The following is a 19,859-nucleotide window of genomic DNA, read 5'->3' on the forward strand; positions in this document are numbered from 1 at the left end:
ATTAAATAACGCAAGAAAGTAAATACTTGTTTGATTATTTTTACAGTAGTTACTTTACTGTGACAGAATAAATACGAAAAAGTTATTGATTTAAACACGCTTCATCTTCTTTTAACATATTGTGTATTTTTATTTAAGTTGGTGAAAAAATGTTTATTTATATTTTACTTTTGTTACTATATGTTAGGTCGTTTAATAAAATTTTAAACTATTTTTAGATTTTCTATCTTGTCATTCAATTTATTTCATATTTATGAAAATTTTTAAATTTTTTTGTCTATTATATAGTTAATATCACTTATTTCTAAATGATTAGTAATACGTATTATTTTGATCGGTAAAAATAAAAGACGTAAACATTTAACTTATTTAAAATAATGTGAGACCGTTGGAGACATATTATTTTGACCGATTCAAGCAAAACAGAAATAAAGACAACTTTCTATTGATTAGCGTTGAAACTGCAAAGTAACCTCTATTAAATGTGAGACAGTTTATGTTTGTGTGACTTTTTAAAAAACTCTTAGATCATGTGCTTACTTCTGTATATATTTATATTCTTATTGTTATTGTTTAGATAATTATATTAATACTCTATTCTCGAAGCTATCCATTTTATTTTATCAATATTTAAAATTTTGTTTAATAATATTAAATTATTAGATGAAATGTTATAATGAGACTTTATCTTTTGTTGAAGTCACTTTTAAACATCTAAAAAACTAAATAAAATTTAATGTATGTGAATCATATATAAAATACTGTAAATGGGATTTTCGGCTCGTAATTAAATGTGTATGAAAAATTTAATAGTGATAGTATTATTCACAAAATTTATGAAAATTATATGAGCGAACTCAACCATGTACCACCCAACAACACTCTCACATCAATAGATTCAGGTGAGAATAATTTCATAACCTTTATAATACAAATACCGTTTTTAATCAACAAATTAATATTATATTGTTATCTTCATTGTTATTATTACTCCAGTATATTATTTAATGATATTTTTATACTATAACGTAACTTGTGCCCATATTCGGATTTGAACTATGTTCTAAATGTTACGAAATTATGAAATTGAATCAGTATGAAATGACATAGTCGATTTATTTCTTTCCGCAATTCTAAATAACATAAGTAACTAATATTAATTCTGACAGTAGCATTCATATTTCAACCAAATTTGAAAAAATATATCAAAATCAAATATTAACTATTTGCATATGTATAAATAAGTTTAAATTTTTTAATATGCGATACATTTTTATTTCGAGTATTTAGTTTTTCTTTTGAATTTAAATGACAATAACATAACTATTTTTGTTTAAATCTAATTTATTATTTACGACAAATCTATTTTCCGTGTGCATCAAAACACCCGTATAAACATAATTTGTTATAAAAAATAAAGGAAGCAATAAAAATTATTTTAAGAATAAAATTCAAAATAAAAAAACCAGAATATAAAAAATATTTGTTATGAGCTAAACTAAAATGGCATAATTCATTAGATATTTAATTTAAAAAAAAAACTGAAAACTAAAACTAGAAATAATTAAAACTTGAAATTTATTTGAGCTTTTAATATAAAATATATATGTGGGAAAAGTATTAATAATAATTGCAGCATTTTATACTAAATTTTATTTTAATATATTTTTAAACAATTTTCAGATTTCACTTTATTTTACATTTATTCTTATTGTAAGATTTTTAAAAATTATTTTGTGACATTTTCTTATTGTACTACAGCGTATAAAACAATTAAAAATCAAATATTAACCATTTGCACATTAAAAAGTTTTTGTATATTTTCAATAAAATTGAATAAAATTAGCAAAACCATGATAAACGAAAATATATACAATATATACAATTAAATTAAAAGAGATATGTATATATAAATCGTATAAATAAATAAATAAATAAGGGTTAAATATGTTTTTGTCCCTCGAGTTTAGTGAAATTTGTAATTAGTCCCTCTTTAAAACTTTCGACCAATATAGTCTTTCATTTTAAAAAATACATGAATTTAGTCCTTTTAACTAAATTTTGTTTAGTTTATTTGATGTTTCAAACGCATTTCATAATAGTATTTGAATTGTTTACACCATTTGACACATTTTCGCTTTAATGTTAACTAAAATATTATCATAAAATGCGTTTAAAATATTAAATAAACTTAACAAAAATTGGTAAGAAGGACTAAATCCACATATTTCCAAACATAAATGACTAAATTGATATAAAATTTAAAAAAAGACTAATTTCAAAATTTAGTGAAATTTTTGAGAAAAAATTTATATTTAACCCGATAAATAAAAAAAAGAAAAAGTGTGTGTCTCGATTTTGTTTGTTGCTGAGACATGAATGAAGGAAAAATACGAAAACGAAAGTAAAGGAGCCCTCTTCTCCTCCTCCTTCATCTTCATCTACTGAACTTGGAACTGTGTGTGTGTGTTTTTTTTTTTTGCGTGCGTGCATCATCCTCACCGTCGTCACCATGTTATCCAACTCTCGATGAACGCTATTCCGACTCTTCAATTTCTCAGCTACCAAATTCAATCAATCGCTCAACTCAAACCTAAGGGGCAACTATTCGGAAATGGCGGTTTCCGAAGAGGAATGCTCTTCGGCAAAGTCTGGTCCCTCTTCTTCTTCCTCCGCCTCGCGCTACTACCTCTCCAAATGCGTCCTCAGAGGAAGCGTCGTTCTTCAGGTTCTCTACGCTCACATTCGTTCTCCCTCCTCAAATGATATCGTTTTCGGCAAGGTGAGCTTCTTCTCTTTCTATTTTCCCTTTTTGTCTCTTTGTTTCGCACATTACGGAAAACCTAGCTTATGATGTGTTGCCACTAAACGCTGCAGTGTAGAGTAGGTCTTGTATTTGGTGTAATTGACTGAACTGAGCCGAGCCGAGCCAAGCCGTGTGTGTTCTCTTGTTATATTATTTTGATTTGATTGAGATTGGGATGACATGTTGTGTTGCTCCTGTTTATTTGTTATTTCAGGAGACGTCTATTGAATTGGTGGTTATTGAGGATGATGGGAATGTGCAATCTGTGTGTGATCAGCCCGTCTTTGGCACCATCAAAGATCTTGCCATATTGCCTTGGAACGAGAAGTTTCGTGCACGTGATCCTCAGGTGTGTTGCTCGGTTTGCTACTAAGGAAACCATTGTATCTGACTGTTTTGAACCGATGAAGTTATTTGTTGTTGTGAGTGGATTACTTTTATATGCCGAGGTTGGTTTTATTTAGTCCTTTTTGTTTGGTTCTGTAGCTGTGGGGTAAAGACCTTTTGGTTGCTACATCCGATTCTGGGAAGCTGTCGTTGCTCACGTTTTGCAATGAAATGCACAGGTTTGCTTGCCCTGTCTTCGTCTCTTCTCTTTTTCACTGGATTGGTACAAGACATTATGGTCGAGTGTTTCCAGTTTTGGTTCATTAGTGCATGTTTAGAACATCAGAACTGTTCATTACAAGACAGAAACTTTATTTAGTGGAAAAAAAGATATTAAATAAGATTTTGGCACCTACGAAATTGATCCATATTGAAATTGGTCTTGAGAGTAACTTTATTAATGTTGGCTTGCAAGCATTCTATTAAGTTATTTTCAAGTATGTGGCGTATGACACTATCAAATCAGTATGTCTATTCCATTAATTCCAAAGTAACAGAATAATTGTAGGGATCAAATTCACATATTTATTAATTGTTGAGCATAAAAAAAAGGAATTTTTTTTGGAGGTACCAATTTTATTATGATGGATCAATTTTGGCAGTACTGAAAGTTTATTTAACCCAACAATAATTAATTTGTATGATTTTTTAATTTAGTTATGCATCTTTGTAGGTTTGTTTCTGTAACACATATACAGATGTCTATTCCTGGAAACCCAATGGATCTTCCTGGAAGAAGGTTAGCCGTTGATTCCAGGTGATGTATTTTCTGGTCACAGAAATTTTTGGAAAGCATTTACTTTGTCTTTTTTAACATCTCTCAGTTATGTGTTCTAGTTCCATTCTGTAGGCATATATTACTCGTTTTGCATATTGCAAAACAATAAGGAAGTCCTCATCATAATTGGTCTACTTGAGCTTCTAGGTCAACCACATAAATTACTTTGGTTAATGATAAACAGGTAACATGGCTGATAGGATCTCCAGATCTTAAATCTACTTTTGTAATCATATTTAAATACTTATAAAATACGTGTGCCACCTGAGTTAAATGGCCCATTTTGTGTAGCAGAACCCAACCCGAAATTTCCCTTATTCCTGGAAGTCTCATCCCTTATTTAAATGGAGTCTGATCCTATGATTCACTCTTGATTGCCCTTGCTAGATTCATTATTATTTCAATCCATGAATGAAATACCAAAAGTATTGGTTGTTGGGCAGTAATTTTACCCGGACTGTTAACTGTTCAAACTCCTGTATGCACTCATCTCAGCTAGACTCCATACTTGCTGAAGAACACTAAGCTGTGGCATTGCTCATCTATCTATGTTTCAAGAAATTCATATTTGAGTTGTTTCCAAGTCATATTAGGATTCTTTGCGACTGTGGATCCTTCCATACACAACCATGCGAGGTTCACTTGAACATTTGGACTTGTCTCCATCACTAGGAAGTACTAAATTCTGCTTGAGCTATCCAAACAGTTGAATCTTCTCTGTTGAACATCAGTAGTTCCACCTTTTTCACCTATTGTAAGAGGTCATCCATAAAATTCCCTTGAAGCTTCTTCCATCCTGATGAAGAAGGTAATTTCTCCATGACCTTTGTCAACTTCTCCATTAACTTCTCCTGGTGCTCATGCCTTATACCATTTCTCCCAGAGTAGATCTGAGACTGGCTACTTAATTTTCTTGAGCTGCTACTTTTGCCTCCATCTTCTTCCCTTGGGTTTATTTGTATTGATCTCCTTAGTTTGTTGCTCTCTGTTCTTTGAATCTGGCAGATTGGACCAGTTTAATAACTATTCAATAAAACACATTCAACTATTCAATAACTAACAGCCTTCCTCCCTTTCGCTCTTACTTCCAATTCATCATTCTTCTATGTTCCCTCTATCCCCCTTAGTGTAAACCTTCTAAATTCTGGGCTCACGAGACAATTGTAGAAACCATATTCCCTTCTGACCCCGTATAGCCCATTTGAGGCTTTAACGTTTTGTAAATATCTTTGTATGGAAACGAGGATCATGGATAAGTTTTGAGCATGAACATCTTTGAAGGTTGTATATTTTAACATTTCCTATGGCAACTACTGATACAAGCATGCCGCACCTATTTTTTGTTATTGCTGGGACAAGCTGAATATGTGGAGAAATTATTACATGAGGGAATTATATGGTTTGCAACTATGGAATAAAAAAGTGCAAATCAATGAGAAAGATGGTTGAGACATTAAATCCAAATGATAGTGAAAACATATTTAGACATGCCATAGTACAAGTACATGATGTTTTTCAAGCTTATGAGAAAAGTTCTTACCCTTTCCACCTCCTCCTGCTGAAAAATAGTCACTAGTTTTACCAGACTAACTCTTTGTAATAATTAACTGAGTTTGCAATCTCACCTTCGCAGAGTCTAGAGATCAAATTGTCCAAGAAAACCCTATGGTCAGATGCAAGCTTAGTTGAGTTCAGTTATGATAAGTAATTGCATATAGATGTGTGAAGTATTTGTTGAAGCAATTAAAATTTCATAAGGGTTAAATATGTTTTTGATCCCTCAAGTATCAGTGAATTTTGGAATTAATCCCTCTTCGAAACTTTATACCAATTTAGTCTTTTATCTTTATAAATGCATGAATTTAGTCCTTCTTACCAAATTTTGTTAAGTTTATTTGACATTTTAAACGCATTTTATGATAAAATTTGAGTTAACATTGAAGCAAAAATGTGTCAAACGGTATAAATAATTCAAATACTATGATGAAATGCGCTTGAAACATCAGATAAACTTAACAAAATTTGGTTAAAAGGACTAAATTCATGCATTTTTAAAGATGAATGACTAAATTAGTTGAAAGTTTTGAAGAGGGACTAATTCCAAATTTCACTGAAACTTGAGGGACCAAAATCATATTTAACCCATTTCATAAAGAAGAAAACTAGCAGCTTAGGTTGAAATCCTAGCGCAGGTTCCTATTGTCCTTGTTGATGATTGAGTAGCTTCAACCAGAAAGAAACAAAAATGAAAAAAAAAAGCTCAGTACTTGTTCATATTGAACAGGTAATGATATTAGTTGGACTTGCACCAGCCATAAATCATAGAGACATTGGAGCAAAACTTACCTGTAAAACATGCCAAGCAGCTGCCAGAAAATTTTGGTGGTGACCGGAAGTTACTGGAATTCTAGTTGAATTTTTTAATGTCTGGCAGTTTCAAGAGCATGGTCAGACCTTCTATGGATTTTTATTTTGAAGCAGAGTCCGTCCCCCTTGGATTGGGAGCTCTAATACAATGTGAGTAATGAGAAGGGAAAATTTTCTGCCTGTGCTGAAGTGTTTTTTCCACCCAGTAAATTGGACTTATTTATATAAAAGGGACAAAGATAACTAAAGCCAAAACAATTTACAAGAGAAGAATTTAAATACCCCTAGTTCTTAAGATGTATTGAACCTAACTATACCAAGTGAGTGTTTATGGTACTTGGAAAAAGAACATTGAAGAAGCTCTTGTCTGCTAAAAAATCTTTTTTCCAACTGTATGCTCCCAAGAGAATTTTCATGGTATACAGTGGTATTGAGGGAAGGCATGGTCAGTTTGCTATATAGGATTGAGATGTGCTTAGTAGTGGATTGTCATACCTAAATGGTAGAAGTTTAAGGGGAAGAAAAATAAGGGAACTTTTATTGAAAGAAAAAGAAGGAAAATAAAAGAAAGAATCCTCCATGTAATTCAAGAAACATGGTCCCTCCCTGTTGTACCCCACTTCCTTCTATCATAAACCTTCTCAATATGAGGTTTTTTAGTAATACACTTATCACTTAGCTTCCAGTAAATTCTTTTAACCATCTGTAAACATGTGTCTTCATATGTTTTGTTCATAGTGTTGGTGATTCTCCTTTATTGATATGGTTAAATAGAGTATATATTTTGAGTGCAAATTTAACTTTTCTAGTTGACTTTGTAGGATTTTGTAGAGTTGGGTTAAGCTCAATCCTAAATTTTCACATAGTATAGTATCAAAATTTACCAATACCAGGTTTGTTGGGCTTATTAGCTAGTCACTATTAGACAACTTACAAACATCCAGTCCCTTGAGATATCTAGTCATTGGTGTGAGAAGGATGTGTTGGAGATTCCTTATCTTTTAGAAATATAGCAAAAGTATATGTGAGGTACAAATATCATCTTACAAATTTGTTTTTATAGGGTTTAATTAGACTCCATCCTAAATTCTAATACATAGTATTAAGCTTTATCACTGCACCCGTAGATTAAATTTAAATCCTTCCAGTACACCAGTCACTAATGCTAGTGAATTATTTCACCGTTGGTTAGGTGACTCGTATCGTAACTGGTTAGGTGACTCGTATTGTTAACACACTAGAGATCTATTTTCATAATTTTTTTGCTATGATATGTTCTTGTGTAAGCAATAGAGTAATTTCAGGATTACATTTGTTCTTGGCGAACTCTCTAAAAAACTGAACCCATTAGGTGAAGGGTCATGAATTATTTTATGTCTAGCATGGCCTTTGATACAAGAGTCCCTTGCGCTTGAAAGCATGTACATTCCTTGGTCCCACCTTGTGTGGGTAATCAACTTTAATTTATAAGTTTCGAAGCATCAATGATTGAACTTTTAACCTCATGGTTAAATAGGTTTGGTATCCTGTCAAGGTCTTACTCATCTAAAAGCTTAAGATGTTGGATGAAGGCTCATGAATAGTTTTATATTTAACAATGTTCAATGACAAACGAAAAAAAGCATGGTAAACCTTTTTGGTGAATATTACTAATTCCTATATTTCTCTTTCTGCAGTGGTTGTTTTGTTGCTTCTAGTGCATATGAAGATCGGCTGGCTTTGTTTTCTATGTCAATGTCCAGTGGTGATATCATTGATGAGGTCTAAAGTTACTATACCATCCTTCATTTTAGAAAAGCTGCATGTCAGTGTGCTTTATGTGTGTTAGCAAAATCTGTATATGAATATGGGAGATGACTGTTTTATTTTAAAGGTGGTATTGGCTATAAACTAGAGACACATATAGGGCATGATTTTTGGTGGATCTTTGAAGAGATTGAATTTTGAAGGTTCTAATGTATTGGTTTCCTTTACTAACCTTTCATTTCTTTTTCTTTCATGCTGTAACAGTATATATTGTTATCTTATTTGTATTTTTTTAAATTTTGTCTAATTTTGATAATTTGATTGATGCCTGAAGAAATATACTTGTGACCTTTTTTGCTTAATTCTAGAGAATTGTATATCCTTCGGAAAGTGAAGGAACTGCAAGTTCTTCCAGAAGCATCCAAAGAACCAGTATCTGTGGTACCATTTGGAGCATCTGCTTCATTTCACAAGATTCCAGACAACCAAGCAAGGAGCAGAATCCTGTACTTGCTGTTATTATAAATAGGTATGGTGAGGTGATACAATGTTGGCCACTCTCACTAGTTTATTCTGTCTTGAATACACCTCCGTGATGGAAGTTATCTTCTGTTTCTGCTGTGTACTCACTGAAACATGCATTTTTTTGCACTACAGGAGGGGAGCCCTTCAAAATGAATTGCTATTATTGGAATGGAATGTTAAAGCACACAAAGTACTTTGTATTTCTCAGTATGCTGAAGCTGGTCCTCTGGCATATGACATTGCTGAAGTTCCTAACTCCGGGGGACTTGCATTCCTGTTCAGGACTGGTGATGTTCTCTTGATGGATCTTAGAGATCCCCGCAACCCATCCTGTATTTATAAGACTAACTTGAACATTTTGCCTAATGCCATGGAAGAGCAGACTTATGTGGATGACTCTTGTAAATTACATGATGTTGACGATGAACGCTTTAATGTTGCTGCCTGTGCTTTGTTGGAACTGAGCGATTATGATCCTATGTGCATAGACAGTGACAATGGTGGTGCTAATTCAAGCTACAAGTACATATGCTCATGGAGTTGGGGACCTGAAAATAATAGAGATCCTAGGATGATCTTCTGTGTAGATACTGGGGAGTTTTTTATGATGGAAGTTCTTTTTGATTCTGAAGGCCCTAAAGTTAATCTGTCTGAGTGTCTCTATAAAGGTTTGCCGTGTAAAGCACTTTTGTGGGTTGAAGGTGGATATGTAGCTGCCCTTGTGGAAATGGGGGATGGTGTGGTCCTTAAATTGGAAGATGGAAGGCTATGCTATACAAACCCTATTCAAAACATTGCACCAATCTTGGATATGGCAGTTGTAGATTATCGTGATGAGAAGCATGATCAAATGTTTGCTTGCTGTGGTGTGGCTCCAGAGGGGTCATTACGGATAATTCGAAATGGTATTAATGTGGAAAATCTACACAGGACTGCTTCTATATACCAAGGGGTAACTGGTACTTGGACTGTCAGAATGAAAATTACTGATTCACATCATTCTTTTCTAGTTCTATCTTTTGTTGAGGAAACCAGAATATTGTCAGTTGGCTTAAGTTTTACTGATGTGACTGATTCAGTTGGTTTCGAACCTAATGTCTGTACTCTGGCATGTGGCCTTGTGACTGATGGTGTACTTGTTCAGATCCACCGATATACTGTTAAGCTTTGTTTGCCCACTAAAGCTGCTCATTCTGAAGGTATCCCTTTGCCCTCTCCTATTTCCACATCTTGGTCTCCAGACAATGTGAGTATCAGTCTGGGGGCAGTTGGGCATAATTTCATAGTTGTGTCAACCTCTAACCCATGCTTTTTGTTTATCCTTGGGGTTAGATTGCTATCAGCTTATCAATATGAAATTTATGAAATGCAACATTTGGTACTGCAGAATGAATTATCATGCATTTCCATCCCTGGACAAGAAATTGAGCAAAAACCATCAAATTCATCCATTTCAGCAAATAATAGTACCATCTCTTCTTTCCAAAGTGGAGTGGACATCAGTAAAACCTTTGTTATCGGTACACACAGGCCCTCTGTGGAAATTTGGTTTTATGCACCAGGTGGAGGAATTACAGTAGTTGCTTGTGGGACAATTTCATTGACAAATACAATAGGGACTGCCATCAGTGGTTGTGTACCTCAAGATGTACGACTTGTATTTGTTGATAAGTATTATGTTCTTGTTGGATTGAGGAATGGAATGCTCCTCCGCTTTGAGTGGCCGGTGGAACCATGTCCATCATCACCAATAAATATGGTGGATACTGCTTTATCTTCTATAAATTTGGTAAATTCTGCAAGTAATGCTTTAGGCAAGAGAAACGACCTTCCTTCAACACTTCAATTGATTGCCATTCGACGCATTGGCATTACTCCAGTTTTCTTGGTGCCACTAGGTGACACACTGGATGCTGATATAATTGCTCTTAGTGATAGGCCTTGGTTATTGCATAGTGCAAGACATAGCCTTTCGTATACTTCTATCTCATTTCAACCTTCCACACATGTGACTCCTGTTTGCTCTGTTGATTGTCCAAAAGGAATATTGTTTGTTGCAGAAAACTGTTTACATCTGGTAAGAAAATCATATGACAGCATTCCTTGCTGCCATATTTTTTTGTTCCTTTATTTCTTTGGTTGCACTTTCTTTTGTAACTTATTGCATTGAAGATACTTGCAGATGGTATATTTAAATGCACTGAGAAATCTTGAGATATATTTGTTGCGATTACTATCAATATTTTAACTTTTGTGGTGGTGAATATACCATAATTTTGTTAGATTGTCTCATTTCATTTCTTAATTTTTGCTGTTCCTGTTTCTTAATGGTGTCTACTAGGTTATTGTTCCTATTTTTTGGGAATAAGAGGATAATATCACACCCTTGGGGCTCACCATCAAAACATGTATACGGGTGGTTTGAGATGGGAAAGGGTGCATATTATAATAATTTTGGTTGGGGAAAGTCAGATGAGAAATTAGTTATGCAAATGGACAGCTGGTAACAAGAGAGTGGATAGCAATAATTGGGGGAGATTTGCAAGTGTGGGAGGGAGGATGAGAAATGAGTGGGGGCCGAGTGAGGGGAGGAAATTGTTAGGTAAAAGTTGTAGTTCATACAGCAGTTTATAAAACATTTTTTCTTTCAATCTCCATCGGATCACCCATTTCATCCCAAATTTCTCTCGTTTTATTCTTTCTCATTGTTGTAAAATTAGATGTACAAACAACATTATTCAATGTAAAATTATGAGAAGTTTTGGGTGGTGGTATTCCCTGGTCTGGAGAAACCATTGTGTTGTGTTAGTTATCTTCTCTACTGTTTTCTGCGTTTGAATTCCCATAAACCAGAGGATGCGGCTTCATTCTAAGATCTTGTCTTCCAAATATTAGTTGATTTTCAGTCTGAAACTGATAAGTTCCGTTAATTAATATGATTTAGGTTTACATTACATACTCAATTCAAAATGAGAAACATATAGCTTTTTGGTCATACAACTGACTTCTCTTCCCTATTTTGCTGACTTTGCTCTCCAAAAAATAACCACTGTTTTCATTTCTAGTTTTATGCTTTATGTGGTTCTTATTGTTTTCCTGTTTTGACTTGTACTGTATTTATGACTTGATACTTTAGGTGGAGATGGTTCACAGCAAGAGACTTAATATGCAGAAGTTTCATTTAGAGGGCACTCCTAGGAAGGTCCTGTATCACGATGAAAGCAAAATGTTGCTAGTGATGAGGACTGAACTGAATTGTGGTACATGTTTGTCTGACATATGTTGTGTGGATCCCCTAAGTGGATCAGTAGTGTCGTCTTTTAGACTTGAACTTGGAGAAACAGGAAAATCCATGGAATTAATAAGAGTTGGAAGTGAGCAAGTGCTTGTTGTTGGAACTAGTCTGTCTTCTGGTCCAGCAATAATGCCCAGTGGTGAAGCTGAAAGGTATGACATTTAGGTTTCCTTGTATTTTGAATTTCCTTGTTTGCTTTAAATTCACAAGCTCATTGGTAGGAATTTCTTTCCTTTTTACTATCAAATTGTGAAACTGCTAGCTACCAATTTTCCCTGAACTGCACATGGCTTTTTATGACTTCAAACGAGCTGAGCTGCTGATGAGCTTCTTGAAAGTTCCTTCTCAAGAGTGTACACATCTCGACTCTCGAAAAGAAGAGTTTGATTCATGCTTCAGTGACAACTGAGTCCCACTAGTGTGCAATATTGCAATCAATAAAAGATACGCAGTATAATTGATTAATGAAGCTTCAGGTAATAACCAGTAAACACCAGCTCCATCACATACCTTATCGCCCTTACATCAAGAAGTGTGGGAACTCAGTTGAACTTTTTGTTCATTGAAGTCTCAAATGTAAGTTTGCGTAAGAGTACACTGTAGTCTTTCTGAACGGTTCTCCTCCTTTCCACATAGGTTTGAACAGGTGGTCTCCTGGAATCTTTATGTGGAAGAATGAGATGCAGTTTTCTGATTATGCTTGAATGTATTTTGCACCCAGCAGAATGGTCTACTTATATTCAGGAGTATTACAAAGATAATTAATGCATAAAGAATTTACAAGAGGGAAATAAGATACTAATATTTCGCAAGAAGCATTGAACCTAGTAGCTTTACCAAATATGTAGGCTTAATGTAAAAATCTGACAGGAGGGGTTTGGTCAGAATGTCTGCATTTTTCTGATTAAGAGCTGGCGTATGCTGAACCAATTAACTTTTGTTTAGAGTTTTCTCCATGAGAAAGAAAATATCAGGTTCCATGTCCTGTATAGTTTTGTATGAAGAACATGTGTGTGGGACTGTAAAACAGTGCTTATATTTACTTTGATAACCCTGTATGGCATGTATGGTGGTGAAAGGTTAATATGTGCATACCGTTCTTGAAATTTATGCGCTTCATATTGATTACCATATTCTAATAGGTTGCTTCTTTGGCAGTTGCAAGGGTCGTCTTCTTGTTCTTTGTCTTGTTCATGTGCAAAATTCTGATAGTGGTTCGATGACGTTCTGTTCAAAGGGAGGGTCATCATCTCAAAAAACTTCACCATTCCATGAAATTGTTTCATATGCTCCTGAACAGTTGTCGAGCAGCAGCCTTGGCAGCAGTCCCGATGATAATAGTTCTGATGGCATCAAACTTGATGAAAATGAAGTATGGCAGTTCCGATTGGCTTATGCAACGAAATGGCAGGGGGTGGTTTTTAAAATCTGTCCTTATCTTGATCGTTACTTCTTGGCATCTGCTGGCAATGCTGTAAGTAGCAAATCTCTTGCTTTTTTCTCCATTCATTCTATTGAATATAGTGAAATAGGTTTGAGATTAATCTTCCTCTTGTGTAAAAAATACACACAGGATAATGTATTTATAATAAAGGACATATGGGCTAAGCCTAATATACAAAATAAAGAATAATAACAAAGAAACTGAATATAGAAAATAAAGATAAGATATCTAACAATATATCTAACACGTTCTGTCACTTGTCACTTTCCTAACTTTCCCAAAATGGTCCCAAATCAGAAGGTTTTGTATCTGTTATCTTCATTTGCTTTATAGAGTCTTCTCATCAGGTTACTTTCTTGCTATTCAGTTCTATGTTTGTGGTTTCCCTAATGACAATCCTCAAAGAGTGAGAAGGTATGCTATGGGAAGGACGCACCACATGATAACATCTTTGAGTGCACATTTTACAAGAATTGCAGTTGGTGATTGTCGTGATGGAATCATTTTATTTTCTTATCATGAGGTGAGTGGTGATGGCTGTCTGCAGTGTATTTATTTTTCAAACTAAATTAAAGGACTAAACTAAATATTAGAGTTATCCTTTGTACTCCTTTCCTTCTTAAAGACTCTATATTTTTTGGGCCTCTTATTTCATTTCCATTTGTATTAAAATTGTTGTGTTATGATTGAGGTGCAAAAAGAGAAGCACTCGTCGGTATGCATTGCATGTTTCGTGTTATGAACCACTTTCTTTTTAGTTTTCAGCCTCAATTTCTTCAGTTTTGAGGACCCCTTCTTTCAATTCTTTGTCTTCCATTCCATCTTAATGAAATCTTTGTTTACAAAATAGAAGTTATCTTGTATGTTTATTAGTTTATGATTGATATTGTTATTTTTATAACGTTTCTTCATTTTAGAAAAGTCAGAGTGCTGCTGAACTTGTTTAGTTTGTATCTTCTATGCTAGGAAGCTAGAAAATTGGAGCAACTTTGCTGTGATCCATCACGAAGGTTAGTTGCTGATTGCATTTTGATGGATGCTGATACAGCTGTTGTTTCGGATCGGAAAGGAGGCATTGCTATTTTATGTTCAAATCATTTGGAAGGTATGCTTTTCCTTGTGCAATTCAATTCTAGGGTTTAATATTTAATGTTTTGTTTTCTTTGGTACCTGGGTTTTCAAAATATAAACTATAATGTTTTGCAAGTTGATACTAATCAAAATATCCCATTTCTGTTACTTCTGTTTGTTATGTTTGAATGAAATAGAAGAACGTCATATTAATTTCTGTTAAATATTTTGCCTGCTTATGTAATACACATAGTGGTCTTCCTAATGAATGGTGGAATCAATGCAATTTCATTTTAAAATACGAATAAGAGTGTAAGACCTTGTAGTTTGTGTATGGTAACAAGTTTTTTTCAAAGCTTCAGTACCACCCAGTTTTCATGGTGTGACTGGAATTGTGTTGTTTGTATCATGCTTAATGGTGTAAATGATTTTATCTTTAATAGAATGTGATATGTTAGTATTGCCCGTGTCATATTGCAATGCTGGTTAAGATTTTGAAAAAAAGAGAGGCTATTTTTATGCTTTTAGCAAGCTTAAAGCTATTTGTTCATTTTTTATATTCCACTTGAAAGTAAGATTCTAACCATATTTTATTATTGGTGACCTGCACCAGACAATGCAAGTACTGAATGCAACATGACACTAAGCTGTGCTTATTTCATGGCTGAGATTGCCTTGAGCGTCCAGAAGGTATATCCTTTAAATTTCCTGGAAGAATGGGTATTAATATGCCTTAAATCTCGTAGCTTTTATAGAAAATTTGATTTGTTTGAAGCAAAGGTTGCCCAGTGCTGATGTAATGTGCTATAATCGATCACTGTAATAGTGATGTGAATCACTCTTCTAGAGATAGTTTTGATATTACATGAGACTCTACTCGTTAAGCACTTGTTCAATTATAATTGTCTGCTATCCAATTGTGAACTGTGCTAGAGCATGTCTTCATACGTGACTCAAAATACCAAACAAAAACCTTTTTGTTTTATTCTTTCAACTGTAGTCCTTTCTTCTTTGTATGTTATACGCTCCAAAGGTGTTCTCTGGCATTCTGATTCTATGATAATGGAAATAATGCTATTCACCAATAAAGACAGAGATACATGGACTTGAATCCTAGAATTATTGCTTACAAAGCATTACCTTACACTGTTATTTATAAATATGATATAAAAAAGGTTAATCTCTTTGAGATGTTTTCCAAAAAAATATTTGCAATGACTCATCAAATGTCTTGATGCAGCAGCTCATACTTTATGGTCTATATATGTTTTGTGATTGGTGCAACCAATAGCACTACCTAAACCAGAAGGACTGTGCTATCTTTCACAAGCCCCATTCATTACTATTTCATGTATTTTGGCGTTATATTTTGGGTGATTCTATACTTTGGATTAGCTTCTTTGCTCTTAGAAGAACATTGATGATCTTTCATGTTGAGCATTTTGTTCTTTGATTTAGTGATGACTTGTTCTGTAACTCGTCAATTTACATGTACTCATCCCCTCTCCTTTTAATTTGCTTTTCCGGTAATTTATACATAATTGATGTTTTGTTACTCAGGGCTCATATTCATACAGACTTCCAGCTGATGATGTTTTGCAAGGCGGCAATGGCCCCAAGACAAATGTTGATTCACTACAAAATACTATTATTGCCAGTACCTTGTTAGGAAGCATAATGATCTTCATCCCTTTATCAAGGTACCAATATATGTTGTCAGTAACTCTATAAATATCCAGGTGAACATTAGTTGGGTTCAGTTTGGTCATTCTGAACTTTTTATCTTGCATGATGTTGGTTGAGATAGATTTCTAGCTTTCCAGGGTCTGACCAAATAAGGACTTCAAACATTTTGGGGTCCTTGGTCCATTTTAAAAGCATGGATGAGTTTTATTAAAAAGAAATTCATTTATTACCTTTTTGAGGCAAACCAAGAGATTTTCTCAAAAGTTGTGATGTTAAGATAATCAAGCAAAAATATGGCACCCTTCTATGTTATTTTGCATTTCATGCCCATTTCTAAAGCTGTATTTTTGGTATTGTACCGGAACCTTTTCTTATTTCTTAAAATGAGTTATTCCTCGTTGATGTTATGACAATTAAATTGCCAGTGTAAATCTGCAGACTTTTTTCGCCACCTTCTAAATACTTCGAGCAGGGATTTAGAACCCTGAATGGCACGACTTGCATGTAATGTAGGCATAACTACCTACATATGTACAAGAGCCTCGGGCTGAGTAGTGGGGAATCAATTAGAGGCAGAGAATAATAGAAGGGAAGGGAACCATAGTACCTGGAATGAACAATATTCTGGGTTGGAGCTGATTAAAAAATATATATATACTGAGTTAGAAGATAAAAAATAATAACTTAACTTATGCTTCAGACCTTGAATCTACAATTCTGTTTCAATGCTATTTATGTGTAAATTTTCATCTCATTGACACTGGTATATCATTGATATCATAATAGAGTATATCATTGATATCATAATAGAAAATAATTACGTGCATACAGTTTCACCCTAATTTCTGACGCAATCTTTTGCTACTGCGTTCCAATTTACATGGGGTGGAATGTGGGTGATCCTTGTACTAAGATATTTTATTGTCTTGATGATGATATGGTTGACCATGTGTTCCAATATAGGAGCTTTTTCTTTTTTAACTTTACTGCATTTAGTGTTTTAGCCTTGATAATTTACATGAAACAGTAAGTAGAAACATTGAGTTCCATCTAAATTTTCACATGCGCCAGTTATTTGCTGAGAATAAGATTGCCTTTTGAGGATTCAGTTGAACTGAATGTATGGATAAAAGGATAATACATTAGCTGTTAATATTTATTCCGTCATTGATGAGGGATTGTGGAATGGCAATTTTTGTTGGTAGAGTGTCATTTACGAGCGTGTTGCTTTATTTTGAAGATTTGAATGTTAAAAATGTTATTTCAGCAAACCATACTTGTAATGCTGTTCTGTTTGTTAGAATATATGAACCGTATCTTGGAGTATCCTTTAGGATTATAGAATATACGAAGTCTCTATGCCCAGTACCTAAAACCCATACTTTCAGCACTGTTGAAAATTTTAGATGCTGTTTATTAACATATATAATTAGCAACTTTCAGCGGATTGACGAGTTTTGGGAGGCGAGGATCTTGTGCTTTTTGCTTAGATATTAGTTTTTTATATGTATGAGAAACGTCATTTATCCTGTGTACAGGGAAGAATATGAGTTATTAGAAGCTGTCCAAGAAAGACTTGTTGTCCATCAGTTGACCGCACCTGTTCTAGGAAATGATCATAATGAGTTTCGCAGTCGCGAAATTCGGGTAAGTACTTCACTTAAGTTTATTATCATGTGATGATTCATTTTCGTTTCAATTTTCCTCTTAGAATAAATAATTTCCCACTGATTGAATATGGTTGACTCTATCATTACATGGAATAGATTTTTGCCGTTCATATCTTTGATTCGTTCTCTTTTCCCTTCGATTCTTGATTTAGCATATTTGAAGGAAATTCCTTTTATAGCTTCCTGATAAAGCATTTTTAAAAGAAACAACTATTGAAAAGAATATGTTGCGAAGCATGTTTTCTTACATTTAATTTATATTAGGGTGGAGTGCCCAAGATACTTGATGGTGACGTGTTAACCCAGTTTCTGGAGCTGACAAGTATGCAGCAAAAGATGATTTTGTCTTCCGAGCCACCTGATATAGCAAAACCAAGTTTGAAGCCACTCCTACCCCCCATGTTTCTGTAAATCAGGTGGTTCAACTTCTTGAACGAGTCCATTATGCTCTGAACTAATTCACCTTTCTTCCACTTTCCAACTGTTTTTTCACAACGGCAGCAGAAACCGGAACATGCATATGCAGTTCTAAACAATACTTTTCGTCAACAGTTACTTGCCTGCCTCAAAGTGTTGTCTGATATAGAGCACGTTATCCCCCTCAAGTCTGAAACCAAAAATCAGGTGGTAACATTCCTTGTCCTCAACCACAGGTGCACACTCAGCATCTGCATCAGCATCACTTAGTCTCTGTATCTGTATCTGTTGTACTTTTCGTAAACTATACTGTAGGAAAATATCTTTGGCACGGTAAATTGTATATTAGTTAGTGAGGGGAGCTTTTTTTTTTTTTTTCTTAGTTCTTATGTTCAAATTTTAGAATGATTGTATATTAAATAAAATCATTTTTGTGTGAGCTTTTTCTTAGACCTTGTTCTTGTGTAGTTATTCATTATTCCCACTTGAGATTTCTCTTTAGAGTACTGGTGCTTGAAATAAGGTTTTATTTTATCTGTAGTTGGATCTGCAATTGGTCGTAGATAAGAAAGTGATAGACAAAAGAGAATATGAAAACTCAATCTCTACGCAAATATGAAATCCTAAATCCCTCTAAAAGAATTCTCTCACTAAAGAAAGTGTTTATGCAAACCAAAAAGGTTTAATTAATTCTCACATATTTTCTATATGTATTGTAACATAGCTAGTGTTTCCACCCTGCTATGAATGGGTTGATGTTTTATTCTTCAGTAGTTTACATAGAGTGTATTGTTCATACGGATTTAATTATAAAACTACTTACACGTTTGTCACAATTGATATATTTTTGTTAATTTTTAAAGGTTATTGTGGAAAAGATGAAGTTAAATTTAATTACTAGGGAAAGATGCGAGACTTACAAAGGTGAAGTTTATTATGAAATATTAACACTCGGTAAGATGAAGCTAATATAATTTTTTTATATTTATTTAAAAGTATTAAATGAAAATTACTTGCACCCATATTTTGAAATTGAACATCAAAAAAATCAGTTCTAAACAATTATTAAAATTCAGGTACAAATATTTTCATTAAAAGCATATAAAATTTGTTGATATATAATTAGAACTATAAGTTTAGTGTGTGTGATATTTTTCATATAATATCAATTATAATTTACAAAAAATAAACAAAACACCTGGAATCATTTGTACAAATAAGATAAATAAATAAACTTAATTACATCACTACAGAGTTTATATATATATATATATATATATATATATATATATATATATATATATATATATATATATTTTAAAAAATGATAATATGTAAATAAATAACAATTTTAAACTTTTAAAACAAAAATAATTGTAGCCACTGTAAAAATTAACTCGAAACAAAGTCACTTGAATTTTGATTACTATTTAGGATATGATTGCGATATATTAATTAATTACAAATGAAATATACACTGTTGTCAATGAAAATAAATGAAAAAAACATTAAAATTTGGCTTGAAATGGACACTTAAGAAAAGGACTATCACAAATGGTGTCTGGTTTTATATTTATAATAATATTTTAATTTATTTTTTTTATTCACTTTTAATTTATCATTCAATCACTTTTAAATCATCATATTACATTATTAAAATAATAAAA

The 19,859-nt window shown here is 33.4% G+C and overlaps 1 protein-coding gene across 1 annotated transcript; it reads left to right on the forward strand.

Annotated features, from left to right (window-relative positions):
- The first annotated feature begins 2,359 nt into the window (after positions 1–2,359).
- LOC114163540 (splicing factor 3B subunit 3) lies at positions 2,360–18,693 on the forward strand. Its single transcript, XM_028047846.1, is given in 16 exon segments — positions 2,360–2,782; positions 3,021–3,155; positions 3,293–3,372; positions 3,867–3,950; positions 8,015–8,099; positions 8,453–8,613; positions 8,742–10,686; positions 11,746–12,056; positions 13,063–13,378; positions 13,716–13,871; positions 14,315–14,453; positions 15,033–15,109; positions 15,980–16,119; positions 17,644–17,752; positions 18,040–18,136; positions 18,139–18,693. Coding segments are annotated over 16 exon segments (4,098 nt in total). The 5' UTR covers positions 2,360–2,614; the 3' UTR covers positions 18,234–18,693.
- The last annotated feature ends 1,166 nt before the right edge of the window (positions 18,694–19,859 follow it).

This window comes from Vigna unguiculata, chromosome 1 (assembly GCF_004118075.2).
Source record: "Vigna unguiculata cultivar IT97K-499-35 chromosome 1, ASM411807v1, whole genome shotgun sequence".
NCBI classification, from domain to species: domain Eukaryota; kingdom Viridiplantae; phylum Streptophyta; class Magnoliopsida; order Fabales; family Fabaceae; genus Vigna; species Vigna unguiculata.